This window comes from Chelonia mydas, chromosome 4 (assembly GCF_015237465.2).
Source record: "Chelonia mydas isolate rCheMyd1 chromosome 4, rCheMyd1.pri.v2, whole genome shotgun sequence".
NCBI classification, from domain to species: domain Eukaryota; kingdom Metazoa; phylum Chordata; order Testudines; family Cheloniidae; genus Chelonia; species Chelonia mydas.
In genome coordinates this window covers 53530233-53556095 of record NC_057852.1, presented here as the reverse complement: position 1 = coordinate 53556095, position 25863 = coordinate 53530233, and the positions used below count along the sequence as shown (strand labels likewise).

The 25863-nt window shown below is 39.7% G+C and overlaps 1 protein-coding gene across 2 annotated transcripts in view; it reads left to right on the top strand.

Annotated features, from left to right (window-relative positions):
• Window positions 1-25008, top strand: part of INPP4B (inositol polyphosphate-4-phosphatase type II B) — a 292155-nt gene extending 267147 nt beyond the window's left edge. Inside the window, exon 26 of one of the 2 annotated variants that reach the window (XM_043545736.1) lies at window positions 19153-25008. In XM_043545736.1, coding sequence (XP_043401671.1) covers window positions 19153-19285 — 133 coding nt within the window. In that variant the 3' untranslated portion in view covers window positions 19286-25008. Of the gene's footprint in view, window positions 1-17709; window positions 19130-19152 lie in introns of those variants that run through there. The other variant, XM_043545737.1, reaches the window with a different exon arrangement.
• The last annotated feature ends 855 nt before the right edge of the window (window positions 25009-25863 follow it).

Genomic DNA, 25863 nt, shown 5'->3' with positions numbered 1-25863 from the left:
AACATTCCTTATCTCCAGAGCTTATGATAGAAATAGACAAGACAAAAAGTGGAGAATTGAGAGTGTGTGATTTACTCATAATCACACAGAAAGTCTGTGGCTGAGCCAGGAACTGAATCTAGATCTCCTGAATCAAAGTTCTATGCCTTAATTATATGACCGTCCTTCCTATCTGCTCTATCTCCAGAGGGTGGGAAGGAATTGCTGCTGTCCTTGAATGCTCAACAGATGCCTTGGAAAGGCCCAGCTTCTTACTGACCTGCAGTATTTTACGTACACATAATCCTTTGATTATACTATTTGGAATCATCGGATGATGGCTGCACAGTTTAAGCCCTCTTACCTCCTGTGCATTGAATAGATGGTGGAGTATGGTAGACTGGCGAGGATGGTCAGCCAGTCCTTCAATGTAATGCTATCTAGGGTGTTAGTTTGGAATCCTGCCTTGTTGCTGCCCTGGGGAGGAAGGGACTCACTGTACTTTTTTTCTCTGTAGGAATTTGCTCTTAGAATAACTCAGCAAATTTGTAAGAATTTTTTCAAATATAAAATGACACGTCTGTTTTACAGATTAACACAGTATGCCACAGGCAGAAGTTACATCATAACATCTTGAAAAATCAGTTAGTATGTGTGAGACTCCACTATTTATTTTTAAAATAGCTTATTTTCCCCACAAAAAATGTTATCAATTCATAGCAACTATCCACTGACCAGAGCAATTATTAATGGCCCTTGGAGCTGCTGCCTGAGGTCTCTTACTAGTGGGAGGGCATTTATCTTAACTTTGTACATTCAGTGAATTAGCTTTTGTCCTACTTCCCTCTGTTGCTGCACTCTGTGAGAAATTCTCTTGTATTGTCATTGCAGCTTGGTTGGTATTATTCTTGTCTCAGAGTGAAAATTATATTGCTTCGTCAAGCCCTTCACTAGAATATGACCTGATGTTGACACGGCAGTACAATACTATGGTGGAGAGGATACTGCGCTAAGCAAGAGTACTATTGTTTCTTGGTGGCTGTAGGTGCAGCCATATTAGATTAAAAAATTACCAAAGGGATTTTTCAGGTTGCATCAGGAATTAATCACAGTTATGGTGGCATATGCATGAGGCAAGGTGGGTGTACGTTAAGGTTCAATCTCCTAAATATTTTGGTTCCTGCAGTATTGTCACAGATCCACATAGAAATAAACATCTAATCCAAAGAAAATGTCTTCATTTCAGCTACTAAAAAAGATAAATTAATTTATTGGTTTCCCTGTTTTATTATATGATATTATGAACTTTCAAAAATAGCTGGCTAAGTTTTAACCCATAAAATGTGTACATTTGCACATACAAGCAGCAGTATGTGAAGAACATGTATTTGAATATTACTCCTGAGGGAGTTCTGCACCAAAAAATTAAATGTCTGCATTAAAAATATTAAAAATCCTGCACACAATATTTTAAAATTCTGCAAGTTTTATTTGTCAATAAATAAATGCAGGGGCTCCAGCATGGCAGTGGGAGCACAGGCCACTGACTTCATGAAGGTGGGAGATCACCCTGCAGCCCCCACGCCCCCTGACATGGACTCAGTGGTGAGGCTGCACCTGACCATGACACAGCACAAGGGCTGGGCCTGCCCCAGAAATACCCTGAGGCCCTGCTCCTCTGTGCCAGGTGTGGGGCAAGCAGGCTCAACCAGGCAGGATCCAAATGTGAAGGGGCTCAGTATGGGGGGAATCCGGGTGTGGGGTGAGCGGGTTCTGTGTGGAACCATATGGGTGCAGGGAGCTCAGTGCGGGACCTAGATGTGGGGGGATCTGGATGCACAGAGACTCGTTGGGGGTATTCTAGGTGCAGGGGCAATGGGACTCTACAGGGGCTTCCAGGTGAAGGTGGTTGGGGCTCAGCAGGGGGGTCTGGGTGTGGGGGGTCTCAGCGGGGGGGTCTGGGTGCTGTGGGAGGGGGTTTTGGGGGGTAGGCATCTGGGTGCAGCTAGTTGGGGGTCAGTGGGGTGAGGGTCTGGATGAGGGGCCTCAGGGTGGTGCAGGGGGGTGGGGCTCATCATGGTGGGGGTTTGAGTGCAGAGAGCACAGAGGTGGGGTCTGGAGGCAGGGAGGCTCCAGATGCAGGAGTTGAGGTTCAGTGGGGTGGGGTTCAGGTATGGAGGGCTGGGGGTATGTGTCTGGGTATACAGGGTGAGGTTTGGCGGGGGGGTCCGTGTATGGGAGGCCCAGATGCACGGGGGAGGAGCTCCTTGTACAGTGACCCCTCCCTCCATGGCTGAGGAGCGATAGGGGCAGGAAGCAGGGGAGGATGCTGAGCTTCCTGCAGCCGGTGGGAGGTTTCTGGGGGTGGGTCTGACCCAGCCCCATCTGCTCCTTGCTGGGGAAGAGGAAGCCCCGTCCTCTCCCACCTCCAGCTCAGCCAGAACTAGCAGCTGATCTCCGTGCAGGATAGGAGCCACCGGCTAGGGTGTCACCAGCCCTGAAGTGATTTACCTCTCTGCCAACTGCTTCAGGTTCCTGAAACGATGTACCTGCACAGCTAGAGAGGGTGCATGACCACTCTTGCAGCTTCCCTGTCAGAAAGCAAAGAAATTGGGGGGGGCATGAATTCTGTACACGCAGTGGTGCAGAATTCCCCCAGGAGTAAAATTGAATGTGCAGCTTGTACAAGGATGCCAACATGATGGTGTATCTTTATTATTACAACATTTATTAAGCACCTACAACTGTGATAGCTACTTGTTTTACATGTCTTACTTGGAGAGATTTAAGATCTCACTAAAAGAGGAGTCACCACTCTCTCTTGCTGCTAGTAGCTTTACCAGTTCCTCAGGTGAAATTACCTGTTTGAACATGCAGATTTTGTTGGTCAGTTTAGGTACCATTGTTTGAAAATTTGGCCTCTTGTTACATTCTTTAGTGTGACAAAGGATTATTTCAAATTAGGGAGGTCATTGGAACAGGAATACACTAGCATGTAATGCTCTAACTCACACTGGAACCTGGGCCAACCAGCCAACTGAACCAAGTCTGTCCCAACCTGCTTTACAAACACAGTCCATATAATTTGTTTAATTAAAACTAATTGCCTTTCTTTTGGTTTGGCATTATTAACCAATGAGCTTAAAAAATCAAATCAAACCTTCTTCCCAAGCTTGGCTCCTCCTAGGATTCTTCCCTAAGGACTGCTCACGAGTCAAGCCCACACCCTTGTCCTCTCATCAGATAACCACTGCTACCTCGCTTATGTCCAGTTATCAGAACTCAGTTGACCTTTTCCAAGCAGGTTGAACACCTTCTAACATGGTGGAGTGTTGTATGCAAACACTGCCAGCCTGTTATTGTTGTAGTATGAAATGTATTAAGTGTCCAATTTGTTTTCTACATTAATACATGACTGAAGCTCATTGTCACCTCAGTACCTACTTTTGAAGCTGTCTACTGCTTAAAACACAGATGCTAAAACTAATGGAACTAAATTAAGCTCCTCTGTATTGTAATCCTTGAATGGAGAAATGTTTTTAGTAGTTTTTTATTATAAAGTTTATTAAATGAAATGCATACTATGGTGGAGAAGCAGCGTCAAATGATCATTTATGGCAAAAATAAAAACTTTAAGCTCGCTATACACTTTGCTGGGCATGGAATGCCAAAAGAGAAGTAGAAAGGCATTGAGTCTTGTTGCAAGGTTTAATGTACTGTACCATATTAAAGCAGTCCAGATCACAGGTTTAACTGACTATTGCTTGCTCCTTAATTCTTCTTTTCCCCTTTAGTTTTTATTGCAGAGAGGGATCAAATTAGCTCTTTTAAAATATATGCTGGTGATTCATTAGTTAAGCAAGCTTGGAAGGCTGTGCTGTTACCTAGCCTGTTTTACAATATTTATTGTGCTAGAAAGGATTTTTAATGCTTGCTTGGCTGGGGCAAGTAGAGTGCTGCAGCTTAATTCTGATGAGGTAATAACAGATCAAGAAGGTAAGATGAAACATGTGCTCCAGTAATTGGCAGAAATGTATGATTTGAATAATAGACACACACAAATAATCAAATGCACATTCTGTAGACAAGAGCTTGTAAATTATGCTGCCCCGTGCCAGCAATGCTGTGCTCCTTAAAGGAAAGCCCATCTTGTGAAGAACAGTGGTGCCTGGGAGGAGAGACCCTCCTGTCCAGAGTAGATGGGGATTCTGTCTGTCTCCTTTTTGTCCAATGAGCTGGCCTGTTCTGGCCCTCTGCCTGATTGTGACACTTCGTATTGCTGCAAACTGCTCCCCTGCAGCTGTCGTGCCGCTGGGGACCTCTGGCTGAATTTATGCTAGCATAAACCACTAATAAGTACGGTCCAGGAGCTTTGGCTCTTTGTCATGTGCAATCCAAAAGGAGATTTCTCAGCCTTTTGTCAAGCTCATGTAGTATCTGCTAAGTTGATTTTTGCTACCTGGGAATTATATTTTGCATTGGTAAGAGGATGATCTAATAGGTCTTAACTGCCTCTAATATCTTAGTGATGAAATTAGTGGTGTACACGTTACCTCCCACTTACCCGCTATTGTAAAGGGGCAGATATTAGATTGCCTTAATTGAAGCATATAATAAAAAAAGCCAACTTATTTTCCTTATTTAGAATTCACTCTCTTTATTTCTTCAAAATCTTGTATGAAGATTTATTTTGATGAGAGCCCCTCGCTGAAATCTCACAATATTTTGGTAAACTTAAGATCACAGAAACTTATTTATTCCCTTGTCAACAAAAACAGTTGCTCCAGTTGCTTCCTCTTCTTTCTGTGGAAAAATACCTAGACCACAGTGTTCTACATAGGGGTAAAGGTCACATTTAATGGTTACCACAGTATAAGTATGCATACTTAAAAGGCCCCCTTGTTGAGATAGCTATTGCAAATTATACATTCTCCGTATATGTGTATATTTATAGAGTGGGTAATTTTAAAACTTTGACAGCCTTTCCTGAGATAAACACATGCTACTTCAGTATTTGCAATACTAAAATTTTTATATAACTTTAATGTATTATAGGCGATACCTTGAATGCTGAAAATTCTGAGTTAAAGTCTTTTAGATACTCAAGGCATTATCCACTGGATACTCAAGGCATTATTACGTGTGTATATATAGAGTTTTCAGTCCCCCTTTTCAGTTCTTAAGAAGACTTCTCGTTCTTTTAGTATTTCTGTAAGTGACAGACACAATGGTCGCTTAATAAGAGATACAATTTTCCTGATATTTCCTAGTAGGAAATCCAGTCTCACAGTGGAGACAGAAAGTACAGCCAATCATATGAATGAAAATAAATTTTATTATTTAGGAAAACAGTTTGTGGTAGGTAATTGTTATCTTACTTCCAAGTTGGTAGCTTCCTATTTCATAGTTAATACTTCTGTTTTATTAAATTCAAAAACAGGGAGCCAGATTCGCAGCTGGTACAAGTGAGCGTAGTTCCATTGAAGTCAATGGAGCTACCCTAATTAACACCAGCTGAGAATCTGTCTATCCTAGCTGTTATTTTAGGGTTTTTTTAATTGTATATTGCAGACTTCATTAATGTGAACGTACCTGGGAAAGTGTCATTTTTTCATTTCGAGCACAAAAAAAGTCCCTTCTACATTAATTTAGGTAGCTATCTGGCAAGCAGAATAGTTGGACTACAAACATACGCCACCAACTTTGTTTTAATTAGCACAGTCACTTTACCCATGTATTTGTGCCAAGAATATTGTATTAGTCTAATTTAGGCATTTGCTTTGCCCATGTTGTGGGGGAGTTAAAAGGATACAATTAATCTAATAATACATAAACAGTGCAAAAGACCAACTGTGCATAATGTGTACTGATACCAAGAGAAGGCTTTAGTGCCATGATACCCACAAAAACTGAGCATTAAACAAGGAGACAAGAAAAAGTGATCCGCTCAGACTAGAACAGATGGATATACGTTTTCATAGCTTATTGACCAGCAGCAGGTAACAGAGAGGGTTCTGAATTCTGACATATCTTGCAGAGCCCCAAAGTGCAATATCATCCACAATAAGGTGAATGTGGGATATAGTACTTGATAATTTAATGTTATATTGTGCTTCTTTCTTTACTCCAAATGTTTCCAAAGTCTTTGGCAAACACAAGAATGTAGAAAAGATGCTGGCCACTGGGTCTTAAATCTGCAGTTGCTACAGCTGTTCCTTTATAACCTTGTGAGAGCTGCAGAAGAACAAAAGTATAGCGTTCCACCTTTTTTTCTGTTAGCACACATTATTTGAGCTCATGATGTGATGGACTGTATGCTTTTGACTAAGCTAATCTTAACTTTGTAGTGTAGAGAAGTAGGAAGGTGGAGGGAGGGAGAGGAACCTCTTTTGAAACCTGCTCAGCGGAATCCCATTGAAATTCTGTGTACCATCCTGAGAGCTGGCAAAGGGACCACAAATGTGAGCAAGGACGATGGTGACCATAGACAGGAAAAATGAGAAATGAGTCATGCAAACACCTTGATAAAAAGTTCAGAAGCTTTTTAAACACTCTGGTTGCTATTTGGAGAAACACTTTCTTCCTTCTGAACACTGGCATCAGCTCCCAATGTTTGTACAGGCAACTGTCCTCCTTAGTAACAGATAAGTAGAAGGAGACAGGCACACCAATTCTTCTCATTTCCCATAAAACATGCTGTTCCTTAAAATCATTATCTGAATATTAACAGAGGATAGGACAAATAAAAACACTTTTAGCTTATGAGAATCTCAATCCCTAACAAGTCAACCCTATCAGTTGTCGTTGAGTGGGGTAGGTAGGAAGGAAGATAGTGCAGAAGTGCTTAGAGGTTTGGTTCTGTTATCAAGTAAGTGTGTGTTCGTTTTTTCCACTTATATAAACATACTTGTGCACTAACTTTGGTGCTAAGGCTGACAGAAAGACTGCTACCAGATAAGATCAGTTCTCAACATTCAAAATACTGAAGTTTATAACATTTAAAAAGAAAGTAATGTCAATGTGCTGGTCAAAAATAACTTGAGCATTATTTACATTCTGAGACTGAAATAGTTGGTAACTTTATGGGATGGTTTCTGCCTTCATGACTCACTCTTCAAAAATGTTTTATCAGCCCTGTAAACTGTTTATATAAAACAATGTCATTAAGTGTCACATACCTGGTTTTGTATACCTTGAATTGCAGATTCAGACTTAAGAAACCTAAATTACAATTTTCAGATTTCTGATAGCTTTCTAACACCTGGATACCAGGATCCCTGAATTCAAAAGTATCTGAAAGGCATTATTAAGACTGAGTATATTATTGTGCTTTGGCAGGTGAAGAGTTAATACTTAATCCCTGCATTTGTTTCAACCAAAACAAGAGCTGATGGTCAACTATCTATACTGAAGTTTTTTAGGAGACAAGATAATATCAGTTTATAATTCTCTGCTTGTGTATGCCTCAATATTCTATTAAAAACCATGAAAAACCATTAAGCAGTTTAATTTAAAAGGAGCTGAATTACAAATGTACTGTGGATTCACTGCTCAAGAAGCCCAGTTTTTGCATCAGAAGTTCTCTCTGTCCTTGATTGTGTGTCATCCTTCAGTTAGGTCTGAGATTTAAAGATTCAGAAAGTAATAGCAGTTTTGAAGCACAATTCACAGCCATTTAATTGTTCAGGAGTCTTTTCCCCTTCTTTAATGACACTTTGCCTTATTTTATTTCTCTGTCTTAATTTTTATGAGGTTTGTCCCCGGTTTTTGTAATAAAATGTTGACAGGGACTGCCTGATGCTATAAAATGCATGATGTTCCACATTTCTTAACCCTCCTAAACAACAACAAGCCCCTCTTAAAAAACACCTTTGAGGCTGGAATTATTTTTAAAGAATTTTCATGATCAGCACAAAGCCTGTGAGACCTCATTACAAATGCATTAAAAAGAGTTGTTTCAGAGTAACAGCCGTGTTAGTCTGTATTCGTAAAAAGAAAAGGAGTACTTGTGGCACCTTAGAGACTAACCAGTTTATTTGAGCATGAGCTTTCGTGAGCTACAGCTCACTTCATCGGATGCATAGCATATCGTGAGAGTGTAACAATAATAATATGTATTTAGCATTTACATATGGCTTTATGGATTTTCAATGCATTGTACGAACAGTGGGCCAAATACATCCCTGCTAAAACTTCATTGCAGTGACAGGAATTGCATGAGGTGTGAATTTGGCCAACCAGCTAACTAATTCTCATCCGATTAAGAAAGGAAAATATTATCCCAATTTTGTAGGTTCTTTTCTCATTTTGGGAGCATATCCAAGAATTGAACCTGATTTGGGGTCACTGGGAAACCAGAAATTTTCATAGCTTCCACCCAAAAGCATAAATCAGAACAAGTTTGCTCCCAAATTGGCCACAGGCTGAGCTGAATTTCAGATTTTGTAATAAAACCTCAAACCAGGCACAGCTGAAATCCTAACTCTCCATGAGAATCTTCATACCCCTGCCAGAGTAATTTTTTCAGTGAAAACAAGGAGACTGGCAAGTAATGATAATAGTTATCCCCATTCTACAGATGGGAAAACTGAGGAATTAGGTGATTTGCCCACATTTGCAAAACTAGGATTAGAACCCCCATTTCCTAGCTCCATGGCTTTAGCTACAGGGTCATGCTACTTCCCTGCCTATACAGCATTTTCAGATTGATATTTTTAAATGTAAACAACCACATTGGTAAATAATAGCAAATCACAGTCGAGTATGACTTACATATATTGCTAAAATATTTTAGGAGTCCCGGAAAGGAGACGTGCCCCTGGGATAAAACTGCCCAGTGAAATATCATGAAAATGATGCCCCTACAACCAAGTTGTCCATGGGATACACACACACAAAACACAATGTATAGAAAAGGATTCACTGGTCTTGGTATTGATTCTAGTACAGAGATAGAAACAAGGGGATTATAAAATGGACAGTCATCTGCTCTTGGAACAGCACTGTAGGCTGTATAATACCATAGGAAATATAAATTAGCTTTATGGTTTTGGAACAGGTCTTACACTGTTGCTATAGCTAAGCGTTCAGATAGAATACGTGGCTCCACAAAGTCCAGCCGCTGGTGTAATGGTCGTGGTTAAGGCCTTTCCACAGTGCTATTACAGAGGAGCTAGGGTGAAATCCTGACTCTGTTGAAGTCAGTGGCAAAACTCTTGTTGACTTCTGTGGGGCCAAGAAAGTAGCAAAGAGTAAATCTTAAAGAGTTGCCATTTTCCTTGGATTATTTAATATTTATAATTAGTATATGTTGTTAAAAATCTAGCAGATGTTCTACTTCAGACACCGGGAATGAAATGCATAACCTGTTGAAGTCAATGAAAAAACTCACACTGACTTCAGCAGGGATGGGATTTCACCCATGAAGTTTTGTTTTGGTAATTTTCTAGATCTGTATTGTTCATGTCCTCCATGTAAGTATTTAAGTTGCTCTTCTAGCTGCTCTTACAGTAGTTCAGTGTATATTAGAATTTCTTATTTTGTTAAAAAAATACTAAGAGATCCTTAGCTCAGGAATAATTTATTTTTGTCTTTACCAAGCTATAATTTAAATTGTTTCAACTATTAGGTAGGGAGAATAAATAGTGGTTTGGTGCTATTTCTTCACTAGAGTTGGTAAGGCAATTTTTTCATCAGAAAATGACAGTTTGTCAAACTTTTTGTGGGAAAGTGTCAGTTTCAAGGAAAATTAAATTGAGAAAGATTTCTTGATCAAGTTTCTGGTGAGAGGAGACCCTTCCAGAATAGCCTAGTGGTCAAAGCACTCACCTGGGGTGATTTGAATCAGCCAAAGCATGGACTTTAAACCTGGGTTTCCTACATCCCAGGTCAGTGCCCCACCTATTCTGGCATGGGTCTATGCTTTTTTTCAAAAGGTTTCAGGCTCATCCCAATGCAGAATGGAGCATTTTTGAAACAGTGAAAATATTTGTTGAGTGGGAAAATAACTTCCCACCAAGCTCTAGTCATCACACAGTAGCAAATATATAAACAGCATAGGTCACTTAGTTTTTGAATATTTGGGTGCAAATTTTCCCCAGGTTTCAAGCAGGAATGAGTTTATAGGTTTTCTCCTAATCCCCAGGGGGGATCCTGAAAAAACCACAGAATACAGACACTATTGGCAATCATAGTGCATGATGTAGGAGACTGGCAAGGTGAGAATAGCAGGGGTGTTGAAGAAAAGGATTGCAGGAGGAGATTTTCAAAGGCATAAATGGGAGTTAGGCATCCAGTTTCACTGATTGCCAGTGGAAGTTGGATACCTAATTCCTTTAGTCTCCTTTGAAATTCCCAGCCAAGGTGTGTTGACAAATCTTGGTGGGAAAGCTGGACTGCTGCAGTCAGCGCCATTGTTCTTTATGTAAAACATTTATGTAATTTCAGAGAGCTATACATAAACCATTGCAGTAAATTGCATTTTGTTAGACAGTGGCATTCTTTCCAAGGAGCCCAAGCTTATCAGTGTAATCACAGAAAACAATATGGTTTTGCTTTATCTGATTGTGTAAATGGAACTCATTTCAGTTGTCCCTCTCCAGTTATTAAATACTGCCAGAATGGTGTGCTTCATCTATCAATGTTCCCATTCTTGGCCTATCCCATCACAACAGCAGTACTGTGTTTTAATGACAGCGTGAAGGTTAGGGTTTGTTCATATTTAAATGCATTTTAAGTCTGCAGCCCTGCCACTTCAACAGAACTGCCACTCTTTCACTGTGATCAAACAGCACTTCAAAAACAGGGGTGTCTTCTTTGGGCCTGATCCCACATTCCAAACCCTCATTGCACTGATGGGCATTTATGGTGCATGAATGTTGTTTGATCAGGCCTTTTCTGAAATTTCCAAGATTTGAATATCTCGCTATGAGTACCACATCTTGACATTTCAGTTCAGTCAGCTGAGTGGACAAGCAGCACTTAACCTGGAAAAGGAAGCGGGAAAGCCGGGTGGAGAGCAGTAGGCAGTATCAGTTAAAAATAAGATAGGTTTATGACAGAAAAAGAGAAGACTAAAGAGGAGAAAACAAGAAGGGAGATGGGAAACAGAGGAGGCTGGAGTACAGAAAAGAACAGGAAAAACAGGAGGATAGATAAGGCAGGAGAGAGAGCAGGAAAGAGTGCCTGGTGCTGCACTCTGACACATGGATTAGACTGTACACTGGCAATCTGTGGAATGGAAACTGTCTCCGAATCACTGATTAAACTCACTAACCCCTTAAAAGATTCTCCATTCCAGCCCCACCAAATGATCATTGCTTGGGTCTAGATCAGGCAACATACGGCCCACAGGTCTAACATTTCAATACGGTCTAACATTTCTGTCGGGTCTCGTTTGCCCCCTTGCGATCACCGCGTCCGGGCCGCTAGAAGTCTCGCGGAGCACTCAGGCAGGCTGCCTGCCTGCCGTGGTCCCACACCGCTCCCAGAAGTGTCTGGCTGCTGCTAGTATGTCTCTGTGCGCCCCTGGCGGGGGGAAGGAGGCTCCGGGCACTGCCCCCACCCCCAGCACCATCCTCACAGCTCCCATTGGCTGGAAACCGGCCAACGGGAACTGCAGGGGCGGTGCTTGCAAGTGCGGGCAGTGCACAGAAACCTGCTGCCCCCTTCCCCGCAAGGGGCACGCAGAGATGTGCCAGCAGCAGCTGGCCGCAGCCACTTCTGGGAGTGGCATTGGGCCACAGCATGCACGCAGGCAAGCAACCTGCCTGAGCCCTGCTGCACCGCTGGCTGGGAGCCACCTGTGGTAAGCACCTCCCGGCCAGAGCCTGCACCTCACACCCCAACCTCCTGCACCCAAACTCCCTCCCAGACCCCTCAACTCTTCTGCACTCCAACACTGCACCAGCCCGGAGCACCCTCCTGCACCCAAACTCCCTCCCAGACTCCACACCCCTTCCATTAATGTAGTAGAAATGTGTGGCCCCATGACGACTTATCAAAATTCGTGGAGTGGCCCACCTGCGAAAATTACTGCCCACCCCCAATACAGGCCATACTTCCATGATGTGGGGCTCTATCCTGGAAAGCAGTGACTCTTAAAAAGACTTGGGGGTCATGGTGGATAATCAGCTGAACATGAGTTCCTAGTGTGCACTATGGCCAAAAGGGCTAATGTGATCCGTGGATGCATAAGCAGGGGTGTGACATTTTGAGGATCACCCAGAACAATAAGGAGTGTGTGCCCCATAAGCTCGGGGCGCCTTAATGCTGTGCTACTCAGTAGCCTGCCCACAAGCACCCTGGCTTCCACCAGCCTAGTTACCCGTTGCAAGGTGACACCAACAGCCCTTCCTGTCCCAAGTCTCCACAAATCCATCCTCCCTGAGTTCTTAACTGTCAGACACTTGGACTTTTCCCTTCTGGTTCATCACCCCCAAAAATGTGAAACCAGTCCCCCAGATACCAGCTTACTTTGGCCCCCACGCTCCACACAGTTTGCACAATAGCAATCTGTTTGGGTTCATTTAATAGAAAAAACACAGATTAAGGGAGAGCAAACATATACAAGTTACCCAGCAAATAAACATAAAGATGCAACTTCAGGCTTTATATTTCCATATTGGATAAAATCCCTTTTCTAATACAAGGTAACTATTGCTTTTGAACAGTTTCTCCCCTAATTATAGTGGGGATGCATCATTTCACTGACTGCTTCCTGCCTCTAAATTTCTGGATGAAAAACTTCAGTCAAAATCCTGCTTTTAAAAGGCTTTTTTCTCCTCCCCCATACCCCTGTACATGGAGACTCAGGTTTATTCAGTGTGTGGAACTCCCTCTTGATTCCACATTTGGAATGTCTCCATGTCTTTCCTTTAACTCTAATGGCCCATCCTGGTCTTTTCCTGGCTGGACAATGGGTCATTACTTGGAGCTGGTTGCATATAAACACTCGGCTTGGGAGGTGCTCCTCCCTGTCTGATTGCTCCCTGTCCTGATGTGCGTGGAGACAAAGTTTCTGAGCCCAGTTCACAAATACATAAATACATAACCATAGCCTGCATACATAGGTCATAATGATTATCAAGTTTAGAACACTACAATCTTTCACAATAGACCTTACTCAATGTATTGTATAGCACAGTAACGTTGTATACAGTTGATTGTTTATTCTTTGGGGTTCAATCCCCTGTTCTCCCCTTGGGGTGTCTCGATCCTGATTGTTGCCAAGGAAACCTCAAGTAGGAGTAGAAAGGTTATTTTACCTTTGTATTTGTCACTGATGTGACCCACTGCAGGAATACTGTGTCCAGTTCTGGCGTACACACTTCAGGAAAGATGATAAATTGGAGAGGGTTCAGAGAAGAGCCACAAGAATGATTAAAGGATTAGAAAGCATGCCTAATAGTGATTAATTCAAGGAGTTCAATCCATTTATCTTAACAAAGAGAAGATTAAGGGGTGACTTGATTACAGTCTGTAAGTACTTACCTTGGGAACAAATATTAAATAATGGGCTCTTCAGGCGAGCCGAGAAAGGTGATTCAATGGCTGGAAGATTAAGCTGGAAATTCCGATTGGGAATAAGGCATAGATTTTAGATTTAGAACTCCATTGGATGGCTTGATGGCTCCTCAGTGTGGTAAGTCTCAAGTAAAACAACCTGAAATAAAATCATATAAAAGAGAATTAAAGGGTTGAAGAGGTATTCGCAGCCCCAGGTGTCTTTGATTAATGAGCATCATCTTCTTCATCTTAAAAAATAACATTGCATCTCGACTCAGCTATGAAATAAATCTTATTTGTGCTTTTTAAAACCCTCTGCTCTGCTCTTTGGCATGTATTCAGAAGTGCTCTGAGACAGCATGGGTGGTTGTGCGGATGACATAGTGAGAATCAAGGGTTAGGGAGAAATTTTAGATTTGAAACCTCAAAACAATTCTCTCCTGTAAGCTAGGGCCAAAATGGGACCGTTTGATCATTTCCATTTCTGGCAGTGAAATTCAAGAGATACATTCAAGAATTGTGTTTCAGTCAGTGTACATTGAAGTTCACAACTCCATCTCAGAGGAACTTTTCTAGGTTTCAGTGTGTTTGTGAAAGACAATTGTAGAGAGTAATACTCTTCTCCTTGGGAGTTGGTGATGCAAGAGCAGACTGGTAACTACAAACTAAGTGTTTAAAATTGCATCTTTAATTATCTAGAGCTGGATTCTCCAGTCTGCCCAGTTACTTTCTGCTATGAAATTAAAGCAACTCAGAGATTTGCATTAGAGAATTCTTCCCATATAATGACAATCTCTTCTGGCAACTTCATTAAAACAGCCTTAGGACACAGCTACAGTAGGGCTATGTCTACACTACAGTCTATGTCCACAAAACTTATGTTGCTCAGGAATGTGAATATCCCACTGCTCCCCGAGCGACATAAACTGCATTTGCATAAGTGCTCATGTGCACAGCGCTATGCTGGCAGGGGAGCTTTTCCCGCTGACATAGCTTCTGCCGTTCACAGAAGTTCTTTTCTTTTATGCCGACAGGAGACCTCTCTCCTGCTGGCACAGAGCATCTTCACCAGACACACTGCAGCGCTGTACATATAGACATGGCCTAGAGAGTTTACAGTGGCAGCACCACCGCCGAAAGCTCTCTATGTAGCTGCTCTAAGCCAATAGGAGAGAGTTCTCCCATCAGCTTAACGACTCCAGCCCCTGCGAGAAGCAATAGCTATGTTGGCGGGAGAAGCTCTCCCACTGACATAGCACTGTCCACACTAGCGCTTATGTCCCATGGGGAGGTGGTTTATTCACAGCGCTGAGCAACGTAAGTTATGCCAACATAAGCTGTAGTGTTGACATCACCTCCATAGCATCTGTCTGAGAAAATAGCTGCCTGTGATAAATTTTTTTAAGTTAAAGGTGTGTTTTGATACTCTTGGTATGGTGCCAACTTATCTGATACTGTATTTGGGCACTATCCTCCTGCCCTCAGCTTTGAAAATGTATCTTCTGATGAGCAGATTTATGAGATACCACTAATTCTTGGAGTAGAAGTTCCAGAGCATCAGCAGTTCATAGTGGATACTGGGGCGAGAAGTGACTCCTGATATGAAGAGATTAACCACTGATCGTGCTTTTCAGTATATCAAAGAACAAATGTACAGTGGGACACTATATCTTTTAAGCAACAGAACAAATGGCTTTTATATATATTCCTGTTGATGCACCCTCATAAATCCTATTCATGCTAATGGGAGCTATACAGACCTCGATGAAAGAACAGAACACAACCACTGAGGCACAGAGCAAAAAACAGAGCAGAATATACTAAATAAATAAAGGAGTCACATTTCTGGAATTATAACATGCAAATCACTTCACCCACACCCACTTAAAATAAATTACAATAATGTGGTACTTTTACTGCAGGAGGTGTTTGGCTGCCATTGAGAATGAAGTTCTTCTACTATAGAACAACTAAAGTGCAGGCAGTGCAAACTGACCCACCAGTGTATTTCAGCTCTGTTCCGGTTGGACCATTTCCAAGGGAAAACATCATCTAGTCTCTGTCTTTAGCCTTTCTGCTGAGATTGAAAAGTAGAGCCAGTTATGAAGATGGTGGTGAGATATCCAGGAGACTGGCTGAGATGTAAGTTTGGATGGAGAGACATTGGTCAGAAGTAAGAATGTAGGTCTGTGATTCACTAGCACGAAGATGGTAATTGAAACCATCAGGTCACCAGCAGATGAAGTCACCCAGAGATAGGAGAGAGCCAAGGAAGGTTTGTGGGGTTCCCATGGAGATTTTGCGAAGGGAAGAGAAATGAAAAGGCAGCATGCGCCAAAAGAATGTAGAGTATGTTAAAGCAAAGCAAAATGCATTGTGACCTGCACAATTGAGAGATATTGAAATTACCATCCTGAAAACAGAGAGATTGACATCAGGTTGGACAGATGTAGAATTCTCTAATAAATCTAAGTCACAGCACAGCCTAAATCAGCATAATTTACTGTGTCAGCTTAATTTCTTAATAGTTTCTGTATAAATTTAGACTCATAGGCACTTGAAAGCACGAGACCAAGGGAAGAAGATAATTTAGGGCATTTCATACTGAAATGATTAATAGCATTAAGGGCCTTGTCCTGCTCTCATTAAAGTCATCGGGAGTTCGGGCCTTTACCTTTTGCTGTTTAGAATAGTTTTGGGAATCCTTTTTACCCATTGCTGTAAAGGAAAGAGTTGAAAGGGAAGGGGAAATGGAGCATTTAATTATTTCTTTGGATTTTTCAAACATAATTATTTTGTGACAAATTTTGGCTAGCCCCTTTGTGGTACCCAGCCATAATTTCAATCTTTGCCTCCCTTTAGTGCTGGGCCTAACACCTTTGGGAGTATTAGTCTCGCTAATAATTGTTTGATGCACTATAGTTGTAGCTGTGTTGTCCCAGGGTATCAGAGAGACAAGGTGGGTGAAGTAATATCTTGTATTGGACCAGCTAAGATATTACCTGACCCACCTTGTCTCTCTCTAATAAGGCAATAAGGAAACAGGGACTTGGTTCTGCTATCCCCCTGCACAAGCCAACTGCAAAAGGCAGTGCATGCTGTATTTTTCTAAGGGGTGGTACAACAGCTGCAGTCTTTTCACCCCACTCAGGGTAGTGCCATAATGGTCCTGTATTTTCTTTTCAGTATCTTCTTTCATGATAAACGACATACCAGTGGTAGGTGTGTCAGAAAAATGCTCCAGTGCAATCTGACACATCTGGCTTTTCTTGACCATCCGTTCATTTCCCTTGAAACTGCGGTAGAATAATTGTACTCTCTGGTGATAGCAAAAGAGCTAATTTCATTTTTAACTGTACCAGTTATCCCTGCCCAAGGGAAAGCCCTTACCGGGAGTCCTGAGCACATGCAAATATAACTTTAATGGGGTTGAAGGGTTTAGCTAAAGTGTCCATATTGCATATTCCACTTACATAGATGATATCTGGAATAGCTACCAAGTTTACAACTGAAAAGTTTAAAAGTCATTTGATGGTATCCTTACTGCTCTAATACAGAGACAACACAACTTTTAAAGACTCAGAAGAACCTCACTGTAGTACAGATTAACCCACAGTTGATTTGTCTGAACAAGGTACAATGCCCTTGACCTTTGAATGAAACATTTATTTAGCTTATAAGGTTGAGTTAACAGTGCTGCTGAGTTTGTTCAAAAAAAGGTTAAATTTGTTCCAATTATTTTTTAAAGAGCCAAAAACACACCAAAAAAAATTGAATTGTTTCAAAAAGATCCCGTGTACAAGAAGCAGATAGTGAAGCTGGAGTGGACTAAAAAAATGTAAGCACCACAGAGACACCACAGTGTTCTTGTTTTCCTTTCCTAAGCCATGCATTTATTCATTTATTTCACTACATATCAGTTCTTGTGTTTGTCTTAGTCACAGTCCAGCTCATTTCATTTTTGTTATTAAGAGCCTCTAACCTGTGAATGCCACTTAAACACACTGTTAAAGCTTTTAAAAAATAATAGACAGCTAGTTAGCTAGTTCACTGTGCTTCCCATTTGAGTGCAGAACAGAGTAAAATGTTTGGAATTATTTAGCATAAATCTGCTACATCAACTGGACATGTTTAGTGTCTCTTTGTTGTCAGAATACCTAAGTATTGGCTTTCTTTGCTATTTAAATGCTATTCTATTTGTTCCTAACTTCCCCTGTTTAACAGCAGACAAACCCAGGGAGCACTGAATGAGTCGGATGATCCTGAGACAGGCTGTCTAACTGATAACAAGCCAACTTCTCGTCACTTCTATCCTGTCGCCTTGCTGCTTGTCAGCTCACACTTGCTGGTTGTGTGGCTTATCTTAAGTCTTGCTTTACTATTAGCCAAATATCAATAAACTTCACTTGTGTTCCTTTCTTTTCTACAAACAGCAACAAACTAACTTAAAAATAAAAGAATTATGCTGTAATATTTCTACATTTTCAGACTCACAGGATTTGTCTATAGGATACAAGTGTCTAAACTGTATAGTGTTTTCATTTATTTTTTCTGATATCTAAGAAGTATACTATGCATTAAGTCAGTTAATTTCCTCTTTTTGTTCATGGTAAAGTTTTCCCTCTTCAACTAGCTCAAAGAAAGATCATATATATGTATATATATTAGTGTCTCTATATCAGACAAATTACAGGATCCTGAAAGCTTGAACCCCACCCCCCCCGTTTCCAAACTCCTATTCAGTCTATCAGTTTAAAAGGTCAAAAGTGATTTTGCATAATACAAACTAACCCTGAGCCAAGAATAATGGATGGGGCGGTTTGTTGGATTAATTTTCATTGTGCTGCTTTCATTGTTGTTTATTCGCTGATGGAATCTTCTGTTTTGTTTAACAAATAGGTTATGTTACTACATTGCTTCAACTAACCCTTTTCTGTCAAGTAACTATATGGAGGTAGAATGAGTTCTGTTTTGTAATTAAATTAACCTGTTTGTAACTGTTGCTTTGGTTGCTTTTGCTTTCAAGACACTTTTATATTCTTTTTAACAAAGTCTTGTTTGTGTCTTGATGCCCCACTTTGGCACTTGTGACTTTTGTACTGTATGTGAACAAGCATCCTTCCTTTGTTAAGAAGAGAGTTGGGTTAGGCTGTTTGGAAAGCCATTTTCTCTTTTTTTTTCATTGCAAAGCTAAACATATTGAAATAAACTAGATAGTAAAATTTCCTTTACAAATCTATAGGGCCAGACTTAATAAAATGCCTTACTCCTAGAAGCTGCATATTTAGGGCTACATGTGGACTTTAACATGTACAGTAAAGAGTATGAAGGAATATTGTGAAAGGATTTAAAAGGCAGATATATTTCTAAAGTTAGCATGGAAATGTATCATTAAATAAATTATTTAAAAATTTTTACTAAACATTGATTAAACCTTAAGGGCAAATATAAAATTCTCATCATCTATTTCTGAGGGCAATAACTGTATTGGGGCTGGCCTTGGATTTAATTTTGTAAGATGTATCATCACTTGTGGAAAAACAAAAATGTAGAGTTGAATCTTTTGTTATTTTTACTTCAACTGTTGCTGAAACTCTGCAATGAAGAAATAAAACATATTTATTTATTCCGTGTTTCATGAAGTTGTACTTTTTCCCCTTTCACCAGAGAAGGATGCCGCATAGAGAATGTACTGAAGAATATCAAATGCAGAAAGTATGCATTCAACATGATACAGCTGATGGCTTTCCCAAAGTACTACAGACCACCAGAGGGGACATATGGAAAAGCTGATACCTAAGTTTATAATGTAATAAGAAACACACATCTATCCTAATTAGATAATATAAACATTGCTGTTTGTGTGTCATGAATTGGGAGTGTGTAACAAAACCAGGAGTTATCTTGGTCAGCTATCAGTGGATCTATTTTAAATTAAAATAACTGTAGTCCGTTACTATGAAAGAAAACCTCAGTTATTGTCTGATTAATGCTTGAGTGTTCTCAAAACCAAGTATACACAGACCTCGATGCTAGGCTGTAATTTAACCAGATTTCATAAAGTAGTAGAATTGGGCGTCTCAAGTAGCTTCATGGAAGACCAAAAAGGAAAATGCAGATTGCTGCAGGAATTGATGTTAGTGATTCCATAGGGGGCACTCTGAGTCTGTACTGGTGCTATTCCTGAGTACTGTGTGAAGTGGCACCATCCTGCTGGAAGTGATGTCTTCTGCATCAGGCATAAAACAGAGATCCAGGTCCCCTGTGGTCAAAGACCCCCATGGCATTCTTTCCAAGGCGCGTTAATCTCGGTCTGTTGGCCATATTTAAATTTGGTAATTACATTCTGCTTCTCTATAGAAGTTTGGTAATTGCAGCTTGTAATTTGAAGTTTGGTAATTACATAATATAATTGCAGTTTGTAATTTGGTAATTGCATTCTGCCTCTCTGCAGTTCCGGTTGGATGTATTATTCTTGGCATTCTGTGCTAGAGTCAAATCCTACTCATTTTATGTATGTGTTCATCTCAGTGGAGTCAGAGGGGTTACTGAGGTGAGTAAAGTGACCCACATTTGCCCCTTAGACTTTACTGGGCGTTCCTGTGCTTCATTTTAGTGCTGGGTGATGTGATTCCTATGTATCAGAGGCAACGTAGCTCTTTAGGATGGAATTACTTACATGTACAGTTTTGCTAAATTTTTATACAGCACAAAGCCCAACACAAGCATAATAATGAGGGTAAATACTCCTTAATCTGCTACACTGTGGCTAGTTAGCTGATTTTCTGTCACATGTGTAATGCAATATGTAGGCAAAGGCTACTCTTCAGCCTTAACTGAATTTTAGTGCCGTTGCCAGCTTTTGTCACTCCTAAATTTATCTTCTAGACATCACAGGGTTTTTAATCACATCAGTTAATTATATTCCCCCCCAACCAAAAACAAAACAAAACAAAAAATCACTCAGTGATGACTGACATTTGTATCGCACCTTCACTTTGGAGATAAAATATTTAGGGCAGGAAGATAAGAATTTTATCCAATAAAATGACATAGGAAATTTAAGATACCGTAGGCAAAGTGTAATTACCAAATTCAGAATTTGGCCAAGACGGAGAGATTAACATCTGCAGCCCCTGTAGTATAGGAGTCACAGAAGTACTGGGGCATAATGAATTGTAAAATACTCCTTTCAATCCATTGGGATCTGTTGTGTAAATCTGTATTTGTACTAATAAAATATATATTTAAGACTGTAATCCTGCACACATGCACATGTAATGAGGAAAATGAGCAGCCATGTTCGTAAAATTTACACGTATTCCTAAATGTTTGAAAGATGAGGTCTCTGAATAATTATTAAACATATGGGGTGAAATCCTGGCCCCAACTCCCATTGACTTCAGTGCGGCCAGGATTTCATCCATGCCATAAATGTACTTGATGAATTTAGAACAGCTTGTTCAAAGCAGGTAACACTGACATTTAAATAATATTTTGGTACTTTTATGATTTACTCATACATATGACTTCTTTGGCACTGTCTTGTTTGATCATTGGATATGTATTTAGATTTTTCTTTTATTATATATTAAATACCCAATAGACCACAACGAGCCTTTTGCAGTTGTCACAGCATCTTCCATAAATACACTACGGAGATAAAATCAGACAGATGTGAACTGAAGGTCTTGCATTCCTTTCCATACTATATAATTTACTAATGGAGTTAGCCATTGCATTCTAATTTATAAATCTGTATTTTTATATGGATTTTTAACCATTATAGAACGGACTCATAAAAAGTCTTAATTCGTATTTATTGAACCAAAGTCTTCCTAGGAATGTTACAATCTATCCTGTCAGTCTAGCTGCCACATTTGCTGTGATCTCAACATTCTTTTGGTCATGTTTACAGTTTTAAAAAAAAGTTACTGAATATATACATTAGGGGCTTGAGCCTGCATTTCTCTGTAAAATAATCCTATAGAACTTCCGAGAAAATATAAACTTTTTATAGTATTTTTAAACCAATCTGCAAATTTCTATGGCAGGGGTATCATTCTCTGTTAAATTCTATAGGTTTTAGAGTAATTTACATAAAACCCCACTGACTTTAATCCATAATAAATTCGATAGAAAGGGAAAGGAATGTTTCAAGATCTTTGTCTCTAGATTTTAAATCATAATGTTGTGACCTTTTAAAAACATTTGGGCTCTGAATTACTACTGCACCATGATCATATTGTGTTTAATTACGTAATTTTAAACAGTGAAGCTATATGAGTCATGTGCAAACAAGGGCTTAAATTGCTGTAATAAACATCATTTTTACATACTTTTTAACCTTGAAAATCACCCACAATTGTTATTTTTAAATTGTTACCAGTTTGCTTCCCCAAATATTTTTTTAAAAACCACGCAATAGTCCACAGTGAAACAGAACTGGGCACAGTGGTGTTTGGGTCTTTAAAAAATGTTGGTTTTTTTAGGCAAAGCAGAAGCTTTGGATGCCAAGTTTTTGATTGGAACAAATATTTACAGATTCAAAGACCCACAGAAAACATGCTGGCACAACTTCAAGTATATCAGCATTCACATTGCTACTTCAGTGCTGAAAACCCCTTTTCTGTTGAAATATTTCCTCTGACTTAGATTCCACAGGGTAGATCCTGACCTGGTGTGAATTGTTACAGGCTCATTGAGTGCAATGGACCTATGACAATTTACAAAAGCTGAGGATCTGTCTCCAAAACTGAGTTGTCAGCTAATCATGGATGCAAAACTAAATATTCTTCAACCTGGATTTTTATGAATGCAAATATCCTTTGCTGCTGTTACCAACTATAACATACCAACCCAGAACGGAGGGTCTTTCCAAAGCCCTGCACACCACTTGAAGGGTTAACAGAGGGCTCCGAATGCATATTGGAGGAGTAATTCTGAGCAAATTGATTTTCATGAGCAAACTGTACCATTTGCTAATGTATTATTGAAGAGAACTGACTTATCTTAATGGCAGAGTCACTACAATGTTCAGACTTTGCACTGTAAAAACTTTTGTAAGGAATGAAAGCTTCTATTTTGAGAGCCAGTCTTTCAAGGGATAGAAAACAGCCATGTTTAATGTGTATCTGGCATTTAAGGCCAAATTCTGCTTGCCTTACTCATGTGAATAGTCCCGCTGAAGTCACTGGGAGTACAGTCCTTGCTTGAATAAGATCAACAGGATTTGACTCAGTGAAACTTGAGCAAAAGTGCTACCCACGTTGAATGTTTGCATAGCGCACTGTTATTTACTTATGTAATTTTTGTACCATAGGTTAGCATGGAAGTAGCAAACCAGTTTAAACTGTAAGAAAAGGGAAAAGCTAAATGCAACCTTAATATAATATTTTCTCAGTGATATCTGTAAAACTTCTATTCTTCAATATATGCGTAGGACTGACATATTGTCATACAGGCAGGTTTTTTCTTCTGCGATCTTCTTTCAGGGAGTTTGGTAAGAACATACTTTTAATATTTATTGTTTATAGTTTAGCTTTTATGAAATGATTAGAGCGTAGAGAACATTTCTAATTCCATTATCTCATTATGTCTCTATGATGCTGTGTATGTTGATGAAACATTAGCAATACATGTACTGTAATGAACCAGCAGTCTAAAGAGCAGGCTGACGCCAACAAAAGGAGCATCAGTAAAAGTTCTTTGCACTATGAATTTTAATGTCCAGATTTTTGGCTTCAATTGTAAGCAGGAAACAATAATATATATATATTATATATATATTGGGCCCTCTTTAAATCCATACAAATCAATCCAAATCAAAATTGTTATTTTAAGCAAATTAAAGCCTGGCTGGCAATATTCTAAATCACCACTGATGTTTTAGGTGCCTGGCTGCGAAGAAGTGCAGAACATCATGTGTTTACATTTGTCGGCATATAGTATGACTCTTCTTATACTTCAGGAAATAAGTTGATTTTTATTTTCAGTTTTAAGAGATGGTTTGAGAAATTCTGTGATCAGTTCTTTCAAAGTGGTAAACGTATTTAACATCATACGGTGTAATTGTTAAAGATTACACTGAAAAAATTCAATATAAAAAAGTTACTTGGCTGAGGCAATTTTAGAATTATTTCACATCAGGTGACTCTGCTGTGAACTTAAACCCATTAGTTTCTATATTGATGCTTTCTTGCCGTAAAGAGAGAGCATGTGGTATTGGCTTTGCCATCAGATATGTATTGCATCTTGCCTTTTGTTACTTGGTAGTTTTTAAAAAGAGCTGTGCGTTCGAGCAGATGTTTCCAATTGCAGAAAAAAGAAGCTTTAAATAATTTATTATTGTTTAAAAGGGAAAAATCAAATGGATCTAGAAGAGCAAATATTTTAAAAATCATCGCAAAATTGCTTCTTCATATATAAGAGAAATGGTTTTTCAGTAGCCTAGAGTATTGATTAGTATTCTGTTTTTCTTTAATCATATAACAGAGATTCTCAAACAGGGGGTTGTGACCCCTCAGGAGGTCACGAAGTTATTACATGGGGGCCATGAGCTGTCAGCCTCCACCCCCAAACCTGCTTCACCTCCAGCATTTATAATAGCATTAAATATAAAGAAGTGTTTTTAATTCAGAAGGGAGGATACATTCAGAGGCTTTCTGTGCGAAAGGGGTCACTAATGCAAACGTTTGAGAACCACTGATTAATGCATCAACTGTTATTTGCTTTGTGTTCCTAGACGATGCAGCATATGCTCTAAAACGGTCATAAATTCTAAAATACCTTCCTTTATTTTTCCCTTTCGCCAAACACAATCTTCTGAATAAGTAATGTAGCAAATTAAAAGGAAGCTATAGTATATTACCAAAAATCCAAGACTGAAAAATTGCATTCACCCACACAAGCTTGAGAATCAGGACCTTAAAAAACCCCTGTTTGTGAAATCACATACCCAAATTCCAAAGAGAGCACACACAAAACACCAGAAGTGTGTGAGGGCAGGGAGGGAAGAATGGGGACAAGGGCAAGGTAATGCAGTGGGGGGTGGGGTGGGGGGCGACAGTGCAGCTCAGATTGCCTTCCCTTAGCATGAGAGAGAATTAGCATCCGGGTGGTGGTGTTTGTACTTTTCCCAATTTGCATGCATATAGTTTTACCTTGTGTGCTTTAAAATTAGATGAAGAGGAGCCTGACGTTCAAATTTTTGTGAAAGTCAATTGTACAATCATAGGGTCACTGTGGTACTTGTTTTCCTTTTGTGTAGCTATTTCTGTGTAACTGTAATGGCCAAATCCTGCTCTCTTTAGTCAGTGTGACTACTTGTACGAGCAAGACTAACAGGCTTTAGCCCACAATGTGTATTTATTCAGAGAAACTGAAGCACAGGTAGGCTGCCCCAGCTCCTTCTATCTTTGTACTTCAGGAACTACCATTTTTGTTTGGTTGCTGTATGTAAGCCATATCCATTGTACACTGTGTGTATATTTTTATTTAAATAAATGTGACTTTTATTTTTTATGTTTGACTTTTTTGTGTTTGATTTTCATTTTTCATTTTCATAAATGTAACAGATTCTGTAAGGCGTTGAATGCCTCCTAAGAGGGTTTTAGCTCCCATATGTGTCAATGGGGGCTGAGAGTGCTGAGTACTTTCCAAGATCAGGCTCCGAGAGAGCATGTAGCATCCAAGGATGTCCAGGATATAGTAGTAATAACACCAATGATGATGGATTAATATTTCTTACCTATCCACAGTTTTCACCCAAGAATAAGGTAGATTTTGTATCTGCTAATAATAATTAATAAAAAGATCTATATCACTGCTGACCTGTGGGGGAATTATTCTATGAGATAGACATGGAACAAACTTCCTTTCACAATAAGGAACCTCAAAAATTCAAGCAATTGAGTACCTGTGCTGTGATTGGTATTTTAGCTCCATCGGTTCAGTGCCTCCTGTTGGACTCTAGATCCAAGGAAATAAATAAAGTTTGCTTTAGTTAATACTTAATTTGCTTCCTCCATTACTGAAGCTATGTGGTTTGTTTTCACAGTGAAAGGTAAGTCCTTCTAGCTGGCTAAAAAGTAATAGGAAATCTTGTTTTATCCTGTTTGATTACAGGATATTAAGTGGTTGCTTTATCTGCTAACAAAAATTGCCTTCCACATTCCTAAATAGTATGATTAGTTTCCCAGTAAAACCATTTTCTTTATACATTGTGCTAGCAATGCTTTTAGTTTCTATACGCTGGAAAATCCAGTGAGATATTCATTATCTGCAAGTTTCTTAGCTGCCTTTTGAAAGTGTCAGAAACTTACAGTGGTTGTTAGGGTAATACGTTATAAAACAGTTGTTAAGTCTAGGAATTCTGTG